At 47.0% G+C, this 27,013-nt stretch overlaps 1 protein-coding gene and 1 pseudogene across 2 annotated transcripts in view; both read left to right on the top strand.

Moving 5' to 3' along the window:
* LOC144108802 (activating signal cointegrator 1 complex subunit 1) overlaps positions 1-27,013 on the top strand; it is a 38,088-nt gene that overhangs the window by 2,593 nt on the left and 8,482 nt on the right. For both annotated transcript variants that reach the window (XM_077641981.1, XM_077641982.1), the window contains exons 2-7: positions 149-278; positions 6,091-6,188; positions 9,367-9,542; positions 10,152-10,285; positions 21,448-21,585; positions 23,932-24,151. In XM_077641981.1, the coding sequence (XP_077498107.1) occupies positions 149-278; positions 6,091-6,188; positions 9,367-9,542; positions 10,152-10,285; positions 21,448-21,585; positions 23,932-24,151 (896 nt within the window). The remainder of the gene's footprint in view (positions 1-148; positions 279-6,090; positions 6,189-9,366; positions 9,543-10,151; positions 10,286-21,447; positions 21,586-23,931; positions 24,152-27,013) is intronic.
* LOC144107265 (uncharacterized) lies at positions 1,595-2,645 on the top strand (annotated as a pseudogene).

Here is a 27,013-nt window from a genome sequence, read left to right as displayed (position 1 = left end):
AAAAAGCATGTCAAAACGCCTGCTTAATATACATGAAATCTTTACTGGCAGACTGGTTGTATTTCTAGCAGAGTTTAAGGTTACATGATCGATAGTTCTGTTGTTTGCACATGTTTCATTGATCTTGTTGGCTTTCTTCCTTGTCCAGGGAACTCCTATGATGATGAGCCCACCTGCTTGGGTCCAAAGGCCATGACACAGCAGACTTATGATGATAGCAGCTCAACGCAGAATGCATTCTTTCGACGTACGCATTATGTGCCACAGATTTTCCTACCGTAAGTTAAGCACAAGATCTTGTTTATATTTTTATTTTCTCACCAATGGTACAGCCTTAATGGTTTCTAAATCAGAGTACAGTTGTCCACAAACTTGTCTACAGTGCTCGAATGGCATGATCTGTTGTGGGTTTATGACGATTGCCGCTGCCTACCAAACTCAGTAAAGCTTTTAAAGGCATTGGGATTTAAACACGATTAAACACGATTCATGTTAATGTGCATTCACAATGGGGTCTTGTTTCAAGCCTTACTTCACTCGTAAAGAGTGCAAATGTACTCTCCAGTACACCGTTCGAGCGTTCTAGAGGTGTGTGGACAACTGTACATGTGGCATCAAATCAGTATCATGCGAATAGTTTTCTAATGTCCTATGATATTTCTTTATGTTCAAATACATGAGAGAAGAGTTTTCCTACATGACCGTACTGATATGGAACAAAGTGTTCACCTAAGCACAATTTCTCCCACACTAAAACAGTCACTTTGTAGGGGGGGCCATATTAGTGTTTTTAGATCACAGCCAGTGCATTAATGAAAGCAAATATTAAGATCCGCAAGAGTAAAAAGTTAGCGAAACAAGAAAGCACCTGAGCAATACGGAACTTCGAAGTGAATACCAGGTTGATTCAATAAGCTACAGGTGGAAAAACTCATTTGGTGCTTAGTAATTTCTCCTTCAGTTCGTATGGAAAAAGGGGAATTACTTGTAATGTTTTTTTTTTTTTTGCACACAAACTGAAAGCTTACGTTTCATTACAGTGAGTGCATGATAGCAAGCACTTAGAGCAGCAATGGCTAGCATTTACTGTGGTTCAAACAACGGTTCGAACATCAACGCTGTCGGAGCTGGTTCTTCCTCGCCTTAGCTCCGGCAGATTTGGCGACCCGGCTTCGAACACGCAACCCCATCCTCCTACATGGATTCCCCTGGCTCTTCCGCTCATCCTGCCGGCGGCGACCCGGCCCAGAACGCTCAGCCTCTCAGTGCCTCAGGGGCCGCGTTCCAGCCAGTCAGCTTGCCACCATTTTGGCCCAATAGCCCCCACACCTGGCTCCTGCAGGTTGAGGCACATTTACAGCTGCAACGTGTCACCACCCAGGAGATCAAGTTCCTCCACCTCGTGTCGTCCCTGCCTCCTGACGTCGCTGAGGACTAAGTGGCCGTCATCAGCTCGCCAGACTCGGCTCGACTCTTCGACGCGTTGAAGGCGGCTATCATCGACCGCAAGTCAGCGTCCGAGCGCAGCAAACTCCAGCAGCTCCTCAGCACTACAGAACTTGGTGACAGCCGCCCTTCGCAGCTCCTCCGTCACATGCGCCAGCTTCTTGGAGACTCTGCTGCTCAGCACGACCCCCTTCTGCGTTAGTTGTTCCTTCAGCATCTTCTCCAACACATGGTCCCCATCCTCGCAACTGCGGGCGATGTTTCATTAGACAAGCTTGCTGAACTCTCTGACTGTGTTGCGGACTACTCACGGCTCCCCAACGTCAGCTCTGTGAGCAGTCTGCTTCCAACTACGGCCGCAGACTCCCAGCTTTCCAGCATCGAATGTCGTCTTGATGCCCTTGTCAGGCGGCTCAATGTCCTCGTGCTCTTACCACGCTGTTCACCGCTGAACTTTCGATCACACCGCTGCTTCCCGCCACCTTCGCGTTCTTCAGAGCCCCAACCATCTGACGTGCGGCCTGCCACCTTGCCCTCGGCTGTATGCTGGTACCACGGTACCTTCGGCACCTCTGCTCGCAAGTGTACCCACCCGTGCTCCTGGTCGGGAAATGCTGCGTACGACCACTGACGGCGTCGAGTGGTGCTGGTCTACAGGCATGTCGCCTATCTTATGTTTCGGACAAGATCACTGGCGTTCGCTTCATGGTCGACACGGGAGCACAGGTCAGCGTCATAGCGACCTCTTGGGCAGATCGCTGTCGCAACAACCAGACCACCCCGCTTCAAGCGATCAACAACTGGCCCATTCACACGTACAGCCAACGGTCCCTTACGCTTAACCTGGGATTGTGCCGCACGTTTCGTTGGATCTTCACAATCGCTGACGTCTCGCAAGCTGTTCTCAGCGCAGACTTCAACCTCGCAGTCGACATGCAAGTTCATCGCCTCATAGACCTCAGCATGCACCTCTTCGTCAACGGCGTACTCTCCACCGCTGCAGCGACAGGGCTTCGCGCTCTCGTCCCTGTTTCGCTGTATGCGAAAGTTCTCGCTTATTTTCCCAACCTGAAAAAGTCGCACACCAGAGAGTCACCAGTGAAGCACTCAATAACCCACCAAATTGTGACTTCGGGACCTCCGATGTTTGCTCACCCTCGCCGCTTGTCTGGAGAATGCCTCGCTATCGCTCGCTGTGACTTCCAACGCATGCTTGAACTCGGCATAGTACGCCCTTCCTCCAGCAACTGAGCATCGCGACTTCACATGGTGCCAAAAAGATCCGGGCAACTGGAGACCATGTGGAGATTACTGTGCCCTCAATGCTCACACTTTACCAGACCACTATCCACTTCCTCACATACAGGACTTCACATCAAATCTGGCTGGGTGAATGATCTTTAAAATTGACTTAGGGAAAATTAACTTAGTGAAGGCTTATCGTGAAAATTGACTTAGTGAAGGCTTATCATCAAAATCCCGTGGAGCCCGCTGATGTTCCGAAGACTGCCATTACCACACCGTTGGGCCTCTTTAAGTATGTGCGGATGCACTTTTGGCTTGTGCAACGCCGCACAGACTTTTCAGCGAACTATCAGCAAGGTTATGCGAGGCCTTGACTTCGTGTTCGCTTACATCGATGATCTCCTCGTCGCCAGTTCATCCGGTTCTGAGCATGAAGCTCATCTGTGCGCCCTCTTCCACTGACTTGATGAATGTGGGCTCATCATCAACCCGAACAAGTGCCTCTTTGGCGTAGCTACAATAGAGTTCCTAGGCCACCTTTTCACTCCTCAAGGTATTCGGCCTCTCGACAGCAAAGTCAAAGCCATTCAAGATTTTCCAGCCCCCACGTCACTTACAGAGCTCAGAGAATTCTTGGGCCTCCTGAACTTTCATCACCGCCTTCTCCTGAAGTGCGCCTCTTTCCTGAAGCCTCTGACCGATCTTTTGACTACAAAAATAGATTCTGCTGCACCACTGGAGTGGACTGAAGAGCTTGCAGCTGCATTTTCTGCTGCCAAGAAGGCGCTTCACAGACGCCACTTTGCTCATACATCCAGTTCCTGATGCTCCACTGCACCTCGTCACCGACGCCTTGAGCATTGCCATCGGCGCAGTTCTCGAGCAGCACTTCTCTATTTGGCAGCCCGTCGGTTTTTTCTCCTAAAAGCTGAAACCACCTGAGACTAAATACAGCACCTTCGGTCGAGAATTGCTCACTGTGTACCTCGCCATCAAGCACTTTCGCCACTTCCTGAAGGGCCAGGACTTTCACTTCATCGTGGACCACAAGTCCTTGACGTTTGCCTTCCAAAGGAACCACAGCACCTACACTGCACGTGAGATCTGCGAACTGCATTTTATCTCTGAGTTTACAGTTTATTTCCGTCACGTCCATGGCCCGGAGAATGCTGCTGCTGATGCGCTTTTCCGGGTTAGTGCCATGGCGTCCGAATCACCAGTGGACATGGAGGACCTAGCGGCTGCTCAGCGCAACGACACAGAGCTGCAACGTCTTCGCTCTTCATCCATGTCCCTGTCCTTCGCCGAATGTCTACGGCCGTTTTCCTCCCAGTTCATTACGTGCGAGACATCCACTGGCGTCTGGAGCCCCTACGCACCTTTGGCCTTCCGTCGCACCATTTTAGAAAAACTGCCCCGCCTGAGTCACCCTGGTATTCGTTCGACGCAGAATCTGATCACAGCTCGTTTCCTGTGGCCACGCATCAATGCCGACGTCCGCCACTGGGCACGAACCTGCCTTCACTGCCAGCGCATCAAATTTCACCGGAATACCGTCACGCCTGCCTCTCTTTTTCGGCCACCTGATGCACGGTTTTCCCAAGTTCACATAGACATTGTTGGACCGCTCCCGTTATCACGTAGCGCCTCTTATCTGCTCACGTGTGTGGATCATTTCACCTGCTGGCCCGAGGCATTGCCCATTGCTGACACTACAGCCGAGACCGTTGTTTCGGCCTTCATGGCCGGCTGGGTCTCTCGCTTCGGCTGCCCCTCTGTCGTCGTCACCGACACGGCCGCCAGTTTCAATCGGCCCTGTTTACTGCCCTTGCCAATATTCTGAACGTCCGCCACATCTATACAACCGCCTACCACCCTTCGGCCAATGGCATGGCATGGCCTGCATCGACAACTGAAGGCTGCCTTTACCACTTATCAGCCAAGGCAACGCTGGCCCAACCACCTTCCCCTTGTCCTCTTGGGTATTCGCTCGGCACTGAAGGCTGACCTCGGCAGCTCTTCTGCTGAGCTAGTCTACGGCGTACCCTGCGTCTCCCTGGGGAATTCTTCTCTCCTTCCTCCCCTCCGTTAATTCGTGATGCTTCCACCTACATCCGCGACCTACGCAACACATTTCGCCATATTACGCCTGTTACCCCTGCTGCCCGTCACCCTCTGTCCATGTTCTTCAGCCAGTACCTGGCGTCCTGTACCCATGTCTATATCCGTCGTGACCACGTCCATCCACCTTTCACACCGGCCTACGATGGACCGTTCCGTGTCCTCCATCATGCGCAGAAGACCTTCAAGTTAGTCGGCAACGGCCGTGAAGACGTTGTGGCTGCTGACCCGACTCAAACCAGCCTGCATTGCCACTCCTTTGCCCGTCGGCTCTCCACTCACTCTCGCTTCGGTTGTGTCACCATTGTGCGCACCGTCCTCTAAGCACATCTGCTTTGCGTATCCTGTGGTTTCCGTTCTATGGGGGGAGCCCTGTAGCGCCCCTCGCGCCGCGCTTGGCTCACAGGCCATAGCACGCGGTGCCGGGCAAGAAAGAGGAAGTTGGGCTAGGCAGCCGCAGCGCGAGCAGCGCAAGCTCATCGAGGTGTTCTTCAAGTGCTTTTTTTTATAAGATACTATCATTGAGTGTTTGCAAGCACTGGTCACTAACGGTGTTGGAAATTCTCGGTGCGAGGTAAAGCTGGGCCCAGATTGCAGTCTGAGATCTCTTCTGTCATATGCTGTCATATATACCTGTGGCCTCTTTCTTTGTAATGGCAGAAAATTGATGATGCTAACTCAACTTAACACAACCTGTTTTGCACCTGGCTACCAGTGGGCTTTTTATTTTTCAAATTACATTCTGCAATAATGGTTGAACTTCTGTTTAGTATGACATCCCACACATATATTTGACATGTGTTTGTAGATCTTCGTTTATTATGTCTTAAGTATTGAAAATTTTGCTTCTGTCAGCTGCTGTTATTCAATTTCATTATCAAATTGAACAAGAAGTGTTCATTTTCATTAGGCTGTTAATGCAGCCTTCTTGATCAAGCCAGTCCTTGTGTTTCTTTTTAGCACTGTAACAGTGCATCCATAAACAGGTGTACTGTCTGTTAGCACTTCATTTCACTTATTAAAGTACTCATTTCATACTCATGGTTTTGCTGTTTAACTCATACAGCGTATTATTAGTTGGCATGTAGGAGGCATGAAAGTTGTGACGAGTTGATGACAGTTTCATGGGGATAACGCATTTACAGCTTTGTTGTGAAGGGCTCTACAATGCATTCCCGGCTTTGGCATATCTGTGCTGGACTCATTGATTCTTTTTATTAGCCCTTATCTCTCAGTGCCTTATGATTGTATTTTTTGTCTTTTTCTTTTCCTACAAAGACGTCTATGTGGAAAGAAGCATGCTGTGAGGAAGCAGATTGAATGCGACACCAACACATCTATTAAGGTGCCTCCACCAGATACGTGTGACGACATTAGTAAGTAAATTCACTTTGTCTCATGCATGACACGCGAAACTTGTCACCTGTGGTAAAGCTTGGTATCAGTGAGTAGCATGACAATTGGCTGTGTTGTAATTAGGACATGTTCTCGATAGCAGTCTGGAGTTGGGCTAGTTGGTGTATAGTAAACATGACAAAAAACAGCTCACAGAGACGGGACAAGAAATCGACAACACGCACTGAGCACTGACTGACAACTGAAAATTTATATGGCAAACAGTGAAATCTGAGAGGTAAGGTGGGTGAGGAAGGGAAAAAAAAGCAAAAGAAGGGGAAATAATATGGAAAAAGGAGACGGGGTTCAATGGCACAAGCAGCCGGCAGACCCAAACTGTGATGATAGGCAACCCACTTGAAAGGGTGCCAGAGGCAGAAAGTACATAAGGGAGAGACTGAAGAGCTCCAGCAGGATGTCTAATTATGAACAATGACTTTAAACTCGTCAGACGCCGCATGAAAAGGAAAGCGAGAGTAGGGTGGGAAGTGAGGGACAAAAAAGAGGGCCCAAAAGCTTCTGTAAAAAGGGGGGGGGGGGGGGGGGGGGTGATGATGGACCTGTAAGGAGGTTTCATGTTAGACAACAATATCTCCTGGATGCCTTGCTGTTTTCTTGAGCTGATGAGCAAGACCGTGAAAGAGGGTAACAGATGCAGTTTTGGAGGTTTCTTTTGGGGTCTCACGACCTGGAGAGTCTGCGAATTTCCTTTGGATGTCCTCTGCAGCACTGGATATAGAGAAGAGAGATAACCAGATCTTTGGATACGGTCGACCTTAGTTTGGGAGCTTGCTTGTGTTTGATGCATCCAAGACCTGAACAGAGAGCTACCGTGTTTACACGATTGTAAGTTGACCTATTTTTTTTTTAATTTGAAAATCCGAGTGGGGGCTCGACTTACAATCGAAACCAAAGCATAAGGCACCATAAATAAAGGCAAGACAAATGAGATATCAGGCATGCTACAGGGTGGTTTCATTTTTGCTGCGTGGCTCCGTCGCATTGTTCTCGATGCTTGCCTTCAGCAGCTGCTCTGTCAATGAGCAGAACCAGCAACCCTTCCCCGCACTCAGCGGCCGATGGCAGCTGTCACTAAGCAGCAAACCCCCCTCTCCCACTCCCCACTCGTGGCTGCAGACTGCGGCTGCTGATAAGCGGCGGCAGCCTGATTACGCATTCGCATTCTACTCTTAATGGGCATCCTCCAATTTGTTTTTTTTTTTAAATTTCACTGCACACTGGGCGCTCAAGGGAGCGTCGATAGTTGATGGAAGGCCGCTGATTTAATCGGGGCGGCACCGCCGCTCGGAACAGCAGTGACGCCGGGGGGTGTCGGTAGCTGACGGAAGAGCCGAAACCACTCATGCGTAGTTTCTCTTTGGCTCTGAAGCATTTGACTACTGCCGGCCACGTTTCACAAGTTTTTAATGTAGTGTTTCGTAGTCGTCATTAGTGCTCAGAGTCCGGTAAGCAACCAGCGCTCGTTCACGGCTGTATTAAATATGACTGTCATTCTTTACGCCGAAGAAACGAACAACTGCGTGCCGGGCCGCAAGTTCAATGTTCGCAACAGGTGATACAGGCGTGTCATCTGCAGCGAGGCAAAATTTTCAGCTGTTCCACGCGATGACGTGATGCGACTGTTTGAGAATTGAGGGGTTTCACTGCACGACTTTACAACGACGTGCTGTGGAACCACAGCAGCGATCACAACGGCAGCGCTAGTGAGGCATAAGTAAGGACGAATAGTCCAATGACTAATGCATTTCCGTTTTGGAATGTGCCCACGGGCACGCCCGTGCGCAGCAGCTGATAGTGGCTGGCGATAAGTGGGGGCCACAGGATAATGCTGTCGCGTTCTATTATTAAAGGCAAAGCTAAAGGACCCCCAAGTGTTGTTTTTCTTTTTCTGAAATGTGATATGGTGGGTGGGGGGGGGTCGACTTACATTCGAGCCGACTTACAATCATATAAGTATGGTACTCACGGTAGAGATGGTCAGTTCTCTTTTAATGATTTTAGAGTGAGCTGGAAAGAACATTTTTTTTTTTGATCGGGGGCATATCTCTAGCAGATGTGGTAAGGACGGCAGGGTTAGGATTTTTATCTTGAACCCTCCCCATCTTCACTCCACTACTACTGCTATTTTAGCCCACACTTCCTTATTACATTGCGCAAGCAGGAAACGACATATTCTTGTGCCACTGCTTGTAAGGATCAGCACAATTTCACCTCGAACCTCTGCGGTGGCCTAGTGGTCTAAGCATCCGCCTCGCATGCCGGAGGTGTGGAGTTTGATCCCCAGTGCCGCCGGGTAACAGCCTGTGATACAAAGGGTACAAGCTTCCCCTGTCCTGGTGCTCGGCTTAAGCAGGGTGAAATTCTTGGAAAATGGGTCTTTGACCCCACCTTGAGCAAACAAAAATACCTGTGCCATTGCATTCTTTGGCCCCAGGTGCCGTTGCACCATAAAAAATCACTATCATCATCATAAATTTCATCTCGGTTGCATAACGCCAAGAGTCGCCACCTGAAAAAGTTAGTTAGAGCAGGGGATGACAAGGAGAACAAGGGCAGTAAGACAATCTTCAGTCAAAAGAATTATATAAGATAGGGGACTTACGGCCTTTTTGCATACCCCTGCTCACGTATGCAACATTGCGGTCCCACAGCCTCTCATCATTTTCCATGGGTGTAAAAAGTGCAAACGCAAAAGGTTCATTTTCCGGTCTTCGCGCTGTTCCTTTCCATCATGTCGAACCAGTTCGCCTGTTGCGGTGCCGTTGTTAAGCAAGGTTGGATTAAAAAACATTTTCAAGGCTGGCTCAGTCTCTTTCTGCAAATTCCCAAATTTTGCTGACTGGTGGTTTCTCGCGTTCAGAAAAGTTGTCATGTGTTTGTGTGCAGTGATCGGAACATGTCTTGCATTATATTTCCGATCGCGTCATTTAAGTCTAAGCAAATATATGGTCATGTGTTTTCATCTCCAGTCCTTGACCTTCGGAAAGAAGTTTGCAGATGTCTAGCCGGGTGTGAAATGCTTCCTTCAAAAAAGATGTTATTGTTTCCCGACAGCATAATCGCCATTTCGCAGGTCCTGGCCCAGGCCTGCTTGTGTAAAAGGCTCAGTACACTTGCAGTTTCTTTTCCTCCCCGCAGTCATCACGGGCGGGACCGAGGAGGATGTGGAGTCGGCTCACCTGCGAATATCGGCCACTGTGAATGCCATGCGGCAGCATGAGCACTACACGCACTTTGTGTGCTTTCCTCTCAACAACCCAAAGCTTGGCGCCATGCTGGACGAGTTCAAGGAGATTGTCATGAAGTCGTGTACGGTAAGATGATCACTAACATGGTGCTGTTGAAGGGCCTTTTTGTTTTTTTCTCAGTATGCCATTCGGTGTAACTTAAGAAATTCGGATGGGGATGTGGGGCATAAAGTTGTAAGGAGGAGTGTAATTCTCTTTAGCGAAAAAATCTGTAAAGAGATTATTGGAAGAGTGCAGAGATATTAACGAACGCACAGACCAGGTGCTGACTTACGACTGTTTCTTGTTCAGACATTGCCACACCTTGTACTACGTACACTGAATATAAGTTGTGGCAACGTCCCAATAAAATAAGCTCAGCGCCCTGTCTGTGTGCCTCCTCCTTGCTCGTCCCATGTCTCTGCACTGTTTCAACAATGTCATACCAACCTGCCCAAATGTCCACTTTGGCTGCAGAGAGGCACGTAATGGTTGCAGTGTGTCCATATATCGAACTCGGGCGTGCAGCTTCATCGAAGACCCTCCTCTCGGTAATGCCTCCGGGCCTTGAAAGTATAAAAATAAATAAATATAAGCACGGCTCATGCACTGCGTTTCTGCGCCAGTTGGCCCTGCTGAGCCTGTGCACAGACTAGTGTTGTGAGAAGCTCTTCAGCGTGAAGTGTGCCTGTGCAGGGCCGAGGCCTGGAGTCCAGCCTGTTCGCTTCCAAGCAGAAGCTGCACCTCACCATTGGCATGCTGGTGCTGCTCGATGCCAAGGAGCAGAGCATTGCTCAGAAGGTCCTGGACAGCTGCAAGGACCTCATCACGTGAGTGCGCCTTTGTTGCTGGCAGCCTCTGCAGACACGCGTAGGCTGTAGGAAGTGCCATGAGAACTTGTGTGCATGATGTGAACACAGCGTGCAAGGCACGGAGCTTGAATGCACTTAACACTGATGTGGATACCACAAAAACACAGTAACAGAGGAGTCTGAATCGGAGAACAAACTGATGATAACGATATCCCAACTGAAATCAAGAGGATAGGCTTAAACGGGACAAGTACTATAGTCGGATTTTACTCAAGAATGGAGTGCCTTTTGCCCCCTCAAACGACCCCCTGCAGCCAATATATTCGCTGCAAAGGCATGACGCTACAGCGCTCACGGGGAAAACAAAAAAAGGAATAGAAAAGGTGTTCCTCCGCACTTATGTGTGTACACATGCTTGGAATAAAGAACTTACTTACTTACTTACTTTACTTACTTGTGCCGCTCACGGACTTTTACCAAAGTGGCCTTTTCATGTCCACCCGTCCGCGAAGCCAACCAGATTGCGCTCATGGCACTTGTAATCCAACGTTTGTGCAGTTCACCCATATCCCAAGGTGGAATTCGATAAAAAGTGTTGTTTGTATTGTGTGTAGTGCTGGGTCAACGATCGCTCTGGTGTTTTGTCTACAGCTTCATCGCTCTGCATAGTCTGGAGACCTCCGCTGTTCACAGGGTGGAATTCACGTTGTTCGTTCACCAGTGATTCAGTACCGTGTGGGGTACACAGCGGTCAACGGCATATTGTGTACCTGTTTTGTTTCTTGTGTGTGAAGCGCATGCGTGTTTGTGTGTGCGTGTGGTGTGCGACTCGAGTTCTTGCTTTGCAGTGATAGCATCGGTCTGTTTTCAATGTTTAGGTGATGTAGAGCAGCTGACGATAAAGCTGGGGGAGAGAATGACATGAACGGTGAGTGGTATTGTAAAGAGAGTAGCTGCACTACCTTTTTTCTTAGTTTAAAACCTTGCCTTACAGCTCCATACCTGTTTGAAGTATGCACCATTTAAAATGTCTAGCCAGCTATTTGCCTTTGGGATGCGCCAGGCTCAAGTGTATTCATTCATGTGGGCCGTGTCTGTATTTTTGGTCACGCTATATTTTGTTATATCGTTCTTGATGACGCTTTTGCTTGACTTTCTGGTCTGTGGCCGCGGTCAAAAAGCGCCAAAAGTGAGGATTTTGGTACTTCATGACAGTAAAGATGTTTTCAACTATCCAATTAATTTCTACATTTTGTTTGCCGCCCTTCATCTGTTGTGTGAACGGTATTGCTCTGAGGCCTTTTATCACGTGGGTTTATTATGTCGATGTCCTGTGATAATGTGTTGTGGCAAAAGGTATGTTATATAATTAGAGTGCACATGTGTTTTGAATTTGCATGGTGAATACGGTTATATTGAGGAAAAGTAATTGCAGGCGTTCATTAGGCATAGTAAAGTAACTTTTGTGTCTGTATTGTGGATCACAAATAAAACATGGCACAATGCAGTGACATTACAAGAGAAGTAGAGGTATTTGGTGTGGACAGCTGCAGCTGTGCATAATAAACATGAGATGCAGCTGTGAAATAATGTATAAAACCATAGAACACGTACTTCAGGCTGTGGGTACTCCTAAACTTCTATAAGGAGTCTGAAAAGCTTTGGTCACGCATGTTATGCACCAAACCAGTCTATAGACGTGCATAATGCTTTGTTGCTGTGCTACCATAGGCTCTGTCAGCCCAGTATGTTTCCGTCGCCTTTATGAGTGCTTCTTAGAATTGTGACTCGGAAGGCATTGCTGGCACGGTCACCGTATTGAACACATTTTATGAGCCTGAATTTGGCATTTTAGGTCAAGAACTCAAGCTTTTCAATATGTTTGCCCATCCTCACTGCTGTATCAGAAAGCGTTACTGGTGTAGCCAGCCGCTCAAGTACATTCTTCAAAGCTAAACACAGTATTCAAGATCGAAAAAAGTCTGCAGAGATGCTTAGGACTGCTTATGTGTGAAGAGGCGTAAGCCCGCCCGCTCGCTTAGTGAATGCAGTCGTTGTGCGCTGCAACATGACGTAACCCGATGCCATGCAGCTGGCAATTCTACCTCTGAATGGCTCTATGTAGCTGCCGCTGCAACACCGCCGCACCTCTTCTTATCTGCGCACTAACTTCGTGAAGGCAGTCGCCACCATACTGCGACCCGCACTTCGCTCTAAGGGCATGACGCAATAGCTTATGTGTTAATGCCCATATATGCAGAATTGGTCTTTTTCTACTTAAAGGGACTATGCAACGAATAAAAAGTCGCTTGTAAATGTTTTCAATGCTTAGAAATGATGCTAACAAGCATTGACACCAATTATGAGTCTTGGGAACTGAGCCGGCAATTTATTATGAATTTTTAAAAACTGTGTTTTTTAAAATTCGCAGGCCGATTGGTGTGCTCGTAGTGACCGATTTTGAAACTAAAATCGTGAAAAAAGACTTCACACTACCCATGACGTCGCCAGACCACCACACGCTTTCATTCGCTGGAGCCACGGCAGCCACGACGTCACGGGCACACTTCCGGTAGCCGTGAAAATTGTCTGCTCGTGCCGCCGCGTTACCCTCTTGGGAAGTACGAGCCAGGGCATTGCCTTCGCGCATATGGTTTCAATTTTCCTCTGCCGCCTCCTTCTGTCTTAAGTTCCGGAGCCACTCGCAGTGGCTCGCCGAGTCGCTACTGTCGTCGCTGGCGTTCAGACAGTACGGCGTGAACGCATAGGGATCGATGCTCATCACAGTCGTAAAAGCAAGCAGTCGCGCCTCGAGGTCCGGGTCCATTACTGCTAACTACAACAGACGACAAGCAAAGAAACCCGACGCGCGCCGCAATCATGCCGCCGACGCTGCTGCTGGGGTTCTAGGAGCGACAACTGGAAGTTGCAAAAGGAACGTCAGCGGATGACGTATTCATGGGCGGGGCCCAGTCCAAGAGCTGTTTTCTTTATTTTTGTCTGGTGCCCCGCGTGCACGAGTTGAGGGGGGAGAGGAGGAGCGTAATTTTTAATCATCATTATCTTGGTTGTTATTGATGTTAGCTCAAAAATTCCTTCACTGGAATGAGGAGTGATCGAATCCCAATCTCTCGTCTGCTTTACATAACCTCGATTAATTTATTGCATAGTCCTTTTAACATTCATATCTCTCGAGTCCTCATACCACTCCTGGTGCAGTGGTGCAGCAGTTAAGTGATGCGCCACTGCCCTGGGATGGCTGATGCTGCCACCGGTGGGGCTTGTGCGATCAAGGTTCTTGTGAGCAACCTTGCACGGTTAATCATTACTTTAACCACCACCTGCCATCCAAGTTGCATGAGGACGCCATCTTTTATGGGTGCCATCGAGTGTCAACCCCCACACACGCACGCACACACACACAATAAGAAAAAATAGTGCAGGATTTTTCCTGTCCTCATTGTTGTACCTGAAGACATTGTTGGCATGGCCAGCTGCTCAAACACATGCGCTGAAAGCAGATTGGTGCATTTAATTTCAAGAGCAGCATTGAATGCCAGTTGAACGCCAAACAGGTGTGAGCAGTGCATGGCAGCATTGTTCACAACTCAGCCAGAAGGAGACATGGCCACTCTCATTTAGCCTAAAATTGGGAGGGTTGTAGTATCTGTCAGAGAGCAAGATTGAACTTTTACAACTGCTATGCCATTTGAACAACCTGACATCAAAACTGCTCAGAGATGTTATGCATGAAGTTTTAAATTCATTCTAGCAAATAGGGGACAACGTATGGCACTTGGCTTATGACAAAATCCTGAACCAATCTCAAAAGATTGGCCTCCTTCATCCCTGCATGCTTGTTAGAAATGCGCTTGAGTAGCCGGCACGTCTGGCTGGTACTCGCTTCAAGTCTCATGGTAGTTTCTGTGTTTTTGCAATTTGCTTGTATGCGCAGCCCTAGGACTCGAATACTGTCTACCGTCGGAATGGCATTGCCATCCACTCGTAAAGCGATATCACAGCCCTTGCAAGGGGAACTATTTCTTTTCCTTTTTTGAGATTACAGAAAAAGAGCCTCTGATTTTTCTGCCGAGCATTCTAACCCAATTGGCTCAAGATATTTCTCTATTACATCTGCGGCTCTCTGAAGTGTGTGTGCTTTCAATCTGTGCATTGCTACCCATGTTCACCCACAGCGTCAAATTGTGCGCATATATGGTGTGATGCAGATTTGTGATTCCGTCCTGCTGCCCTGGAAACCCAATCATCGCTACATTACACAAGGTCGGAGAGAGAACGGACCCTTGCGGCATCCCTCTATTTCCCAATCTAATTTTTTGGGCGATTGTCCACCTAGTCTGATGCTGGCAGTCCGATTTGAGAGAAAGTCTCTTTTGTAGTTAAATGTCTTGACTCCAACATTTAGCACACTAAGGTTCTCAAGTATGGCTACGTGTTTGACATTATCAAAAGCTTTGGAGACGTCCAGTCCCACAATGACCCTAGTATCAACTGGAAGGGAAATCATGAAGCGCCTGAGGTTCGAACCCTCACAGTGTTCAAAGTGGACAGATAACGTACCTAGAGCAACCAGGGATAGACTTAAAATTCCACCGCTGCCAAAGAACTTACATCCGGTGGCCCTACAGGGCAAATTTCAAGGTAGATTCGATGTGCTCTACACGGACGCTGCCAAATACAATCGCAAATAATACAAATTCGCGAATAATACAAAATGGTACAAGGGTGATAGTGAGTGACTCTAAGGCAGCCATTAAGAATTATGATATGGGCAGAATCTCTGCTGCAGCCGCCAAAATTCTGAGAGAAGGGCAGGTACCATCAGAGCTAATCTCACTGATCTGGTCCCCGGCTCATCAGGGCCTGTGGAGGAACGAAAAGGCGCACGCGACCGCCCGAGGGCTCACTTTCATGTCGATCGCCTCCGACGCGCCGCCTCCACACGAGGAACACTTCCCTTCGGGTGGCAAACTCACAACATTCCATGAAATAATTTCTCATTATAAGCTCGGTCATCAGACCTATCCAGAGCAGATAAACAGCTCCGTAGGAAAGAGGAAATCATGTGGAGGAAATTGCAAACCGGGGTGTTTCCAAACCCTCAACTGTACAGTAAATGGCACACATAAGTCTTTAATCTATATAGATGTACGGACTGCAATAGCATTGCAGGTCTAGTCCACATGACCTGGAGGCCTGCCCTTTCTGTAACGACCCGAGTAGGATTGTACAATCGTGGGAGACCTCATTGCTGAACCACGAAGCAGAAGAGCAACGCAGTCATCGGTCTCGCCTTGACCGCCTCAGAGTCCCAAGGGATTCCGGCCGACGGTTAGGAGAATGAATGGGGGTTTAGGCTAAAGCCTTCTCCCCCATCATTTTTGATGGGTGCAAATTAAAGTTATTTCTCTTTTTTCAGCAAATAAATTTTTTTCCAGCTTCATGAGCACATTTATCATAATGTTGCCAAGGTACAAAGTGTTGCAGAGCGTTAATTAAACATAAAGACTCATGCCGGCAAGCTGGCCGCAGAAGCTTGCAAGGTAACCATGTATGACAACTTTTCAAGAAGCTGACTCAGTTTCAAAGCTCTACTTTACACTGCATTAAAGCACTATAGTTGGTTCAGAAGGATCATGAAGAATGCAGCGTGACCCAATGTACACAGTGAAGCAGGAATGAAAGATGATAAACAGCACAGCCTTAGAAGTAAAACAGCTTCAGTGGCACAATGTGTATATCAGAAAAAAAGAAAACATAAGGTAATAAGCTGTTTAATGTGTGTGTTCTTTTTTTCTATATTTTGAAAGCAGCTATGTCTTTAGTCGACGACCGGGAATTCGGACATGCTTGATTATTCATACTTTTTCGCGGCACCGCGACATGGCACATAGAGCCAATGTGTAAGAGTGCCTGAAATTTCGGACGCACTGCAACGGACTGCTCGATTTTTGGGACCTTGTTCGCACTCGGCACCAATATCTAAGCCGCCGTATAATGTGTACAGTGGAACCTCATTAATTCAAACTGCAGGAGAGATCAAAAACTTGATCAAACAAAATAAAATTCAAGCTTAAAGGGATCCTCTTAACTTGCGGTGCTGAGATTCTGCGCAAGTCGGCACATTGCGCCCGTGTGGTTTCAGATTTGTACTGTTCTCGAATGTCTTCCGCCGCACGAACTTGAACAGTAGTCAGAGTTTTCGGAACTCAACTGTGCCAAGTTTTCCATCCCGAATACGGGAAGAGGTAGCAGCAAAGCGTGTGAAAGGCATACGGCTTCACGGAGACGGCAAGCGCGGGAGGAAATGGTGGTGCATTTCAAAGTGAGGTCAGCGTACCCGCAGCAAAACGCACTGCAATTCTGGCTTTTCTATTGTAAAACCGTAAACAACTGGCGTTTCGATGACAGGCAAGACGCCTCTCATTGTACCCAAGCCACCACAGAGTGCATATCGCTGGATACGATGCTGATTTTGGCTCTAGTCGCTAGGCCTAATGACGAAGGCCAATGCTGACTGAGCGCTTGCTTTGGCCGTTTCTCTGTTCTTATTTTTCGCCATCTTTGCATTCTCGTTCCGGGCCCGTAGTGCTGCGGGCGCAGCGCAGTTCCCGCAGTGGCATGTTCGCTTTCCCGTTTAGACTTTGTATCAATCCGTGCGCTCATTGGCAACATGCCGAGGGCAGCATGCACAGCCAGGCCGAGCTTGTGAAAGCGGTCGCCGCCTGTTGTCTGTGCAGGTGTCGCGCGGCAAAATTTAGTCATGAGGAGCTTCACAATGTGTGCAGTACAACTGAACCCTTCCTCCGGCATATCGGCAATAAATTCGTGATTTTTTTCGGTTTTCCGGAGTGCCTGATTTTTCGGTCGTTTTCGCGGTTGTGATCAGTTGTGATGCTTTGTATCAGCTCAGTGTTCCTTCTTTTGTCAGTGTGCACGTCATATTTTCTGTGTGCTTCATGAAATACTTTGAACTTGTATTTTTCATGAATGCCCGTTCGGATTCTTCAGTCAGTTTTTGTAAATTCTCTCTTCTGTTGCACACTTCAAGTGGTCCTGATTCGTCATGAGGAAGCAAACTTGGCTATCATACATCATTTGCAAGTGCTCCTGAGATATTCGAGATCATTATCTTTGCTTTAATACGAGAATTGTTTAGTACATACGTGTTGTGGGTACTCTGCTAGAGAATGAATTAACACTATGTTCCGAGCCAGCATGACACCCGTGGCATTACTCGTCTCATGCATGAAATGTGTAACCAGTGCAAGTTAAGGAACACTTGCCATATCCTGTAGGCGTTTATCATCCTCAAGCAGAACTGTGGCTACGAGAGGTGTAGTGGAAAGCAAACAGACATTAACTGTGCCAGTTCTTTGTTATGCACTAACATCACACAGTACTGGGATGGTTGTGCATTGTACCGCCACTGTAGCATGCTTGCAATGACTGGGATCAGATCAGCAGCCCATACTCGGCGACCGAATCTCTTTGCCTCTGGGTCAGCACGGCCAAGAAATAAACATCAATGATGATTAATCAAAACATCCACCTTTGTTATGATAGCCCGTCTCTACACTTTAGCATTATATTTCGCCAGTACTCATTTGTATTTTTCACGTGTCATAGATCAACTTCCCACAGTGTGGGCTTTATCTTTACCTTGAACTACAGCACATCCAAAGTCTTTACAGTGGTAACAGGTTTCGTAGTCAACAGGATACATGTAGACCACATTTATGTTCAGTTGTGGTCAAATGTGTTCAGCCACACTGTCTGCTTTTGAGTCGCATGTGGAGCGATCACTGCAGCGTTAAAGGCCAAAAGCACGTTGAAAGGCTGGACAGCTGGGACAGGGGTTCTTTTTTCTATGCAGAAGTTTACGTGCTCCATTAAAAGCAAACCCTCTGCATTAAAAGCTTGATGGGAGGGTGCGCATACTTTGGGCTAAAATATTCATGGACAACAATAGATGACCTTTCACAATTGGCACTGCGCTATCATAGACATTTCAGCTGGACATAGCTCTCACTGTGTGTTGCCAATATTTATTAACATACTGTTAGCATCACCAATACTTTCTTGATGGATGGATTCACTGGCTGCTCGTTGGTGGGCCGAGAGCGCCCACATGAAACTTTTTGACTAACACATTGCGGCTGTATTAACTGCTCTGACATTTAAAGAACTTGATCAACTATTGTGATGCATGGATGAAGACTATTTCACATACCCTTAATAAAACAGACTCTGCAGGCCTGTGAAACGAAGGTCAAGAGTTTTCACCAAAACCAATGCTGCTCAAAAGTATGCCCAGTGTGTGACATGTGTCCAGGAATGAAATCCTCAATCTTATGCTCAGCAATGGTTTCCCGGGGTCTCCCTTGTTACACAGGGTTGAGAAATACTTACAAAGCTTGCATGTGCAGATTAAGTTGTTGGTGTTATATGAGACATGCATCAAACACCGTAGAAGTTATACTGGCGGCGGGCTTTATGTGAAATTGTCATGGCGTCCTTCAGAGTTATGCTGCAGAAAAAAATACAGCATGTGAGACAACTCGGCACAAGAAGCTGTAGCACTGCCCCTCTGGATAAAAGCTCAGATGTATGCGCATACATTTCATGAGGTAACACGGTTCACAGCGCACACCCGTGTGGTCGTTAATTTTTAATGCAAGCACTTCGCAGCACCTTTCCGGTAAATATGTGCCATTCTTATCAGACAAAACAAGCCCTCGCCCTGGCGTCGGCACACAAGCAGTGTGCTGATTTTTGTCGTACCTCAATACGAGAAATAGTAAAAGCTTACCGGGAGTGCAAACAAGAGCGTTTTAAATTTTAGTAATTTACAATCTCAACATAGGCATCAGTGACGTATGGTATCCCAACTTGAGCCCACTAATTGGTACCCACTTCAAGCAAAGATGATTGAGCATCGATATATGCAGCTCGTCTTGCCGACTCTACGATTTTTCAATAAACTGCTGCCCGGTGGATCGTTAAGAGCAGCCACAGCATGTGCCAGAGAATTGCAGTGAAGACTCCACTCAATGAAGCTGTCGCTATACGAAGTCATGACTTCGAGCATCATGCGAGTGACTGGCCTTATTCACTATGAATGCTTGAAGCACGCTGCTCAGCACAGACCTTCTCCAAAACTGGTGGCAAAGCTTTAGGGTGTCGAGAGAGACAATACGGCAAAAGCACGCTACTCAAAGCAATCTCTCGCCCTTCCCTGTTTCTCTGTGCTCTGTCAGGTGCCAATAACTCCATGCAATGAATGTGTGCCATTTAACAACTTTACCACCCAGAAAATATATATTTTTTTTTTTACTGTTCCATAGCCTGGCCACTGTCCACATGCTGCCATATGTGATATGGTGAACTTCTGCAACATCGTGCATTCGTTCACACTTGCATTACTTTTTCTTTGTTGGCACACTAATTCTGTTAGAAAATAAGTCACTCTTTTCTGTGTTGAACTCTAGCGGGCACATAACAACATTGTCAACAAACATTTTATTCTTGATGGAAATAAAAGCACCTTTAGGGACTATTTGAGAGAGAGAGAATCTCTTGAATGAAAAAGCAGAGAATTTAGCCCACATTTAAAAATCGCTGGCATGCTACTCTGCGTGGGGAAGGGAATTTGGGAGTTAAAGATGGAAGGAGAGGAATGTGAGAAAGGCTGAATGAGAAAGAAAAAAAAGGGGCGGAGGGGGGGGGGGCATAAAATGCAGCAATTAAATGCCTACTAAGGGGCATTGGTGAGAAAAGATGTAACATTTGAAATGATGAGGTGCAAAGTTTGTTAAATGGCCTAACAAAGTTCTGCAATAAAAATGCATAAAAGCAACATGCTGGATGATGAAATTAGAGCTTGTTAAGATATCCAATTTCCTTTAAATATGCAAACAAAAACTTCATTGCATGTCTCTGTTGCCTAGGGCAGTCTAAGGGACCCTAAACACTGTCCATTGTTAGAGGCACTGGGGAGAGCTTTCCCATGCACTGTTCATAGTAGACACGCTCGTCAGCATACGCAGGGCACTCAAGCAAGGTATGTTGCACAGATTCGATCGAACCACAGTTGTCACAAAGCCGACTTTTCGTTTGACTGAAACAGTATCGCAAGGCGTTTGTAAACACAGCGTTCAGGTGAAGTCGGTGATAAAGTGTTTCCAGGTGGCGAGGAATGCGGGAGTCTTGATCTCAGGTGTGGGTCGACTGAGTATAGAAACTGGTAGTGGTGTGCTGGCAAGCTCCAATTCGATACATTTCTTCTGAAGCAAATCGTATAGCCCTTTGGGATGCATCAGATTCTGTGAAGGTCGGAATGTATCGTCGATCTTGGTGGCCTTTACGGGCCGCTTCATCTGCTTTTTCATTGGCCAGAATGCCACAGTGTGCTGGTATCCACTGAAATGTTATGCAGTGGCGTGGGACAATAGCCAAATGATGTAGATACCCGACGTCAAGGGAAGTGGGCTGATGATTAGATGCACTTGGAGCGGCCACGTTTCATGTGCTACTCGTGGGCGCAATGCTGTCGACCGCGACGTCATGGCAGTAGGCCAGCATCATTGATTGGCTTTCTTGGTATGGCGTTGCGCACATGACGAGACGAACACAGGAAAGAGTAGGACGACAGAAAGAGTGCTCTTTCTGTTGTCCTACTCTTTCCTGTGTTCGTCTCGTCGTATGCGCAATGCCATACCAAGAAAGCTATGCAACAACTCGTCCAGCAAGAAGTTCTTCTACAATCATTGGTTGGAGGGGTCCTTTCAAGGGAATCTGTCGCTTTGTTCTTGAGCTGTACCCAACTATGGTGCGGAGAACTAGTAGTGGACAGAATAGTAGGACACCAAGTTAGATTCTTAGGGAAGGACACCTTACCCAGGGGTGACAGAGTTAGGTGGGGAAGTGCTCTTAGCAGAAGATTTGATGGGATTGAATGGTTGTAGATGATGGAGGGCATGAATAACTAATGATCACCAGGAGAGGCCAGTGTCCTGTGATGGATGTACCCAGTTTGACGGTGATGAATTGCTTTTAATGCGGCATGTTTACAGCTTACAGAGGTGAATGGGTTACGAAGTGTATTTATTGTGGGTTTCTGTTTCTAGCCTTTAATTCCGATTCCCTTTGCCACACAGGAACGTCTTGGACGATGCACCACTGATGGTGCGTGTGCATGGCCTGGAGATAATGAACGACGACCCCAGCGTGGTGGACGTGCTCTATGCCAAGGTTTCAGCCTACAACAAGGAAGGACCTTCACGGTCTTCTGAGAAGTGAGTCCGCAGTGAGCTACAAAGTTAGACGAGCTGGTGTGGTTACTCTCTGCTGGCGTTGTAAGTGTGCAAGGAAGGTATGGTGTGATGCATGGAGTTTAATATCCCAAACTGTCATGGGTTATGAAACCTATGAGGGATGCCGTAATGGAAGGATCTTGAGTAGTTTTGACCGCCCAGTGTTTCACCTCTATTGAAATGCAGCCGCCGTAGGCAGGACCGACGGAGTCTGCTGGTTGCAACTACATAAATTGTAAAGGCGCTATGGCTGACTATGAGCTATGGGTGACTTTTTTGGCTGGGCCGAGCTCATAGTCTGTCGTGTGAGCGACACTTGTCTTCTTTGTCTGCCTTGGTGTGTGTGATGTGGTCAGCCTAACTTATTTCTTAAATTTTTCCCGCAAAATTAATCATGTTCCCATCATTCTATTATTCCTACTAACATCCACAAACACAATTACTATCAAAAAAAGGTGTGGCTACTAATGCACAATTCCACGAAAAATGCTAAAATCCGCGGTTTTTCATGGAATCAGGGGGAACTAGGGGCCATAGCAATGAAGTAGGAACTGACGGCATAGTTCAAAAGTAACACCCATGACCTGGCTGTGTTCAGTGCGGAAAAAAACACCGGTCACGCTAGTTCCCTATAGCTCTAAGCAGGCTGCAACACTAAGCTCCATTCCTAGTCGGCAGACAGCGTTGCTCATCTGACATCTCACATGTGACATCTTTGTGTACTGATGCAGCACTTTTCTTGTGAAATGGGCGTTTTTTTTTTTTTTTTGGAATGACAAAATTCCAAACCGACTGCTAGGAGTGCTGCTTGTGTATAGCTACTTGAACTGGCATGATCTGTGTCTTCCACTCTGAATGCGGCCAGGTCACATGTGTTACTGTCAATTTTGCTGCCAGTGCCCACTTCATTGTTTTAGCCCTGTCACATTTGTGGCGCCATCGAATGCAGCTACGTTTGTGAATGCTGCGTCTCAAAGCACTGCTGTCATGGCATGCAAGTGCATGGTCACATGGGGTGTTTTCATTTTTCACGCACTTTTTTTCATTGTGGAGAAAACTCCTCTATGGCACACATCAAAATAAAAACTGATGTTTTTTGGCCCGGTCTACAATTTTGGCATGGAATTTTCACTGGAAACAGAGTAGCTCAAAAGTTGATTTTTAAGTTTAATTAGCTATTCAATTGAACAAAATACAAAAATGCACAGTGATGAACAACACGGTTGAAGGTGCCTGCACCGACTATCTTGCCTCAGTATATTTTTAATCTTTCGGTAGCGTTAGCTGAGATACTTAATATAGGGCTCTCTGTCAATAATTTATCAATTTGCATGAAAAATTCGAGGTTGTATTGCTACTAGTACTAGGCAAAGCTACTTGTGTCATTCATGTATTGCTGGAGTCATCATTGTTCTAACACTTGCAACAAATTATTTAGTCATTGTCAGAGATGGGTCCAAGAGATTGGTTTCGAAAGTTGGTTAGTTAGCATTACTTCGTCTCTTGTCTGCTTAATGGTTCTTGTGTGTACTATAGTACAGTCATCAGCAGATGAAGCACGATAATTAAAATGCGTGGCCTTGAGAGGTACTCAAAGATATGCAGTTTGCAGATGTTTACATAGCAGGTTCTAGGTTCTCAGACATGTAGGTCTTGCTTCTAGGCAAATTGCCTTTTTATTTTGAACCCTTCAAAGGCATCACCAGGCATCAGACGCACGCAAGGCCTCGAGCTCGTAGTATTGCATTTCAGCCGTTCATAACTGCGCATTCAGTCATGTTGAGGCAGTTGTTTTTGAGTGGCCACACCCTGTCTCTTTTTACAAAAATGCTCATGTTACTGCACAGAGATAGCTAATTAGGCTGGCAGCTTTGTCATCTTGTGGAGAACTATGCACAGACGAGGGACAAAGGAAGCACAAGCACTGTTTTTTCTCAATGGGGCTTTCACATTAGCATTTGTGTTTTGAAATGACACTTATCAGGGATTAAAGCATATCCTTATGCTCAAGTACAGTGTTCTCAGCCCTGGTGCCCACTCTGGTGGCCCATTAGTCACGGTGTTCGACTAGTGAGCCTAAGGTTGTGGGATGGGACCTTGGCCACCTTTCAATGGAGGCAAAACACAAAACACACCCTTGGGCTAAGCAATGCCAGTGCTTGTTATATTAATTTGGTGCCTCTCTACTGCAGTGTCCTTCATGTTGTAAGGACAGTTTTTACTGCCCGACATTTGTCTGGAAAACCTCGTGTGAGCAGTGTGCTGGCACAACAGAACACACGGCTTACCCTGACACTTCGTGTGTATTTGTGTTGTGCATGTATCCAGGTGTAAGCTGCAGCAGCTGGCCGACGGCGTGGCCCAGCGTTTCTTGGACTCGGGACTGATGCTGCGCCAGCAGGAGCGAGGCCGGGGCCCCGAGCACGTCAAGCTGCACATGACGCTCATGAACACCCGGCTGCGGGAGCACCGGTTCGCCACCGAGAACACCTCTCTTCCGCCAGCCCCCAAGCCACGTAACTCATTCGACGCCACAGCCGTCATGAAGGTGGGCACTTTGTCGAATCCTTTTTAACCTCGGGGATCCCCGGCAGCTTTCAAAAGGTGCTCTGGAACCCCTGTGTGCTTTGCATCAGGCCCTTCCTGCCTAACATGCATCCATACAAAAAATGCACAAATTCAGTTAATAATGACTGGCTGTTAGCGAAACAAGTGTGCTGAGATAAATTACCTGGTGATTCGTCTAGAATAAGGTGGGTAAAGGAAACATGAGGATTGAGTTGTGCATGGGTTTCAGTGCTCGGGGAATGCAAGTACTATTCCAAGGAAAACTTTCAAAACCGCATGTCTAGACTGTAGCCCGCCTTATACTGATTCATGTCTGCTAGGCCATTTAGGAAGCAATTAAAAGGCACCGTTGGTGAATTGCAACGTGCTACCACTGCAGCGCCAGTAAGGTTGGGGTTGCTGTGCAGTTGTTTAATTGAATAGGGTGCATAAATTATATATCCATCTTCTGCAGCCAACTTTCTGAAGTTAGCAGAGACATAAATGTCACCAAGGGGCTTCTGCATCGCCTGTAGGCATTAACCACTGAGCTGCTCTGAGCAGTTTGTTTGGTTGCTGCGGCTGCTGTGGTTGAATACAATTTGTATTCAACCACAGCAGCCACAGTCAGAGCTGTTAGACCATGTTAGACCAGTCAGGGCTATCCCCCGTCTTTACCAACAATAACAGACCCTAAGCCGTCATGCTGGCCAGTGCCTGATTGTTGTTGCCGGCTAAATGAAATGCCGCATCTTGCGCTAGACTACTCAGTCTGAGTTCCATGAAACCCTTGGGTTGTTGGAGTGCTTTTTTGGTTCCCCGAGCACACAAATCCATGCAAGCCTCAGCGCCCACCTTTCCTTTGCCCATTTTATTCTAGGACTAATCATGAAGCAATTACTAGAGGGTTGGCTGAATTGCAAATACGAATATAATAAAAATAAGGTGTGGATTAAATTCTATATGTTAGAATAATTTCTAATAAGTACAGGCAGTTCAAACTAAAAATAAACTTTTCCACAGAACACAGCTGTGAAAAGAAACAGATACATATATTGCAAACAAATTTTTTTTTCATCCATCACTAGCATAATTTACTATAACTTTAAAACTCACCAGGCATTAGATAAATGGAGGGGAATCATATAATACCAGTAGTAATAAACTTTGTTTTGTAGACTAGTGCCTTTTTTTACAATTCTCTGGATAACCACTGCATTCAGTGAAAAATATTTTTTGAAGTCTGAGATCACAGTTTGACCTAATGCTCGCATGACATTTGGAGCTTACTGAACATTGTCGTGGAGCGTTGTAACATGTGGGCAGATATCTTCTTCACGTAGGAGTGATGTCAGCATTCGTTTGTTGGAGGGGCAAGGCATTGCTGGCAAAATGCAAGCCTGCTCACGAAACTGACACAAGAGCAGCAACCTGAGCTGCAGCGGGACCATCTCTTCCCCTGCGATGCCTGAAGACAAAGCGCTGGTTGTGGAATGCCGGCCAAAGCACGTTGTCCTCAACCACCCTTAGCCCTCGCGTATAGCGTTCACCAGACTGCAAGTCCTGTGTTGGGGCCCAAACGCTTTTGCAAAGTGAAGGCACGAAACCGAAACAACGCCCCAGCACTCAAGCATTGCAGTATACGAAATCAGTTGCGTGGGCTAGTTTCAGGCCTGATGTTTGTCACATGCTTTTTTTAACATGACACCGTTAGAGCCAGGGTGGCCAGGTCCTTGGAGAAGCACCAAACATTTCTGGAAAGTAACCAACAAAAAGTTGCTAGCTGGGACCAACATTTCATTTAATTGCCTAAAGAGTCTCTACGGTATGAGAAAGTGATAATTATTGATTTTTTTTTTACAGTGATACCTGTGTTAAGGACTTTCTCCAGAGAAAACGATGTTTTAGTATGTTGTAACTGAAGCACCGCTTTTCAGGACAGTTGTAACTGAACACACCCCGAATTCTGAGTGGCTGTAAGGAAACAGAGTGCCCATCCTGGGTGATTGTAATTGAAAGCACCTCCACCCTGGATGCTCATGTAGTGGGCGCCTTCTTGTATGTGCCCACTATGGCCAAGGTGAGGGTGGCCTCGGACTGAATTATTCTGAACTCCTACCTTGATGCGCTGCCAATCGCACAGCCAGTCCATGAGTGGGGATGAAGGGACGCATAGCACAGCTCAATTCAATTCAGTTCTTTATTTTTTCAGAAATAATGGATCCTGGAAAGGGTCAACTCTCACTTCTTCCACCCCTTCTTCCAGCTCAGCTCTCACTTCTTCAACCCGCGGAAAAGCAAAAAGTCTGGGAGTTTTTATGTTAAAAGAAGGAACAGGCCAAAAGATGTTCATTTTTCTGCAATATATACGCACCGCAGACAAATAAAGGATTAAGAAAAGGATGTTATCACATACTTTTGTGCTCAAAATGTATCAAAATAGACAGTTTTAGCTGTGCGTACGCAATGGCTTAGCGTACGCAAGGAGTTTGCGGGGACGGTAGTGGGCATGCGCAGAACGCAAGCGCAAGCCCTGCGTCTTGCGTGCGTACGCTAGCCAGCGGACTTTGCGTTGCGGCGCTTGCATGGCTTGCGTACGCTAACTTTGACAAGATGGCGGCGCCCTGCTCGCCCGCTTCGGAATAAATACATGTCGCCGCTGGATTCTCCGACGCAATAGCTTGCTCAAATGGTAGCGGTTCGCTTTTATTTCGCCTACTCTTGCCCACACAAAGCGGTATAAGCGATAACTAGCCCCTGTTATTCAGATAATTTGGCGCTTTTCAAGCTCCTAGGCCTAACTATATGCAGTGTGTTTTCCTCGTAGCAACGACACCTGGTGAAGCAGTTTTCTGGCTTTTAG

Source organism: Amblyomma americanum, chromosome 10, assembly GCF_052857255.1.
Source record: "Amblyomma americanum isolate KBUSLIRL-KWMA chromosome 10, ASM5285725v1, whole genome shotgun sequence".
Classification (NCBI taxonomy): domain Eukaryota; kingdom Metazoa; phylum Arthropoda; class Arachnida; order Ixodida; family Ixodidae; genus Amblyomma; species Amblyomma americanum.
The sequence above is the reverse complement of the archived record's forward strand: the minus strand, read 5'-3'. Positions and strand labels throughout refer to the sequence as shown.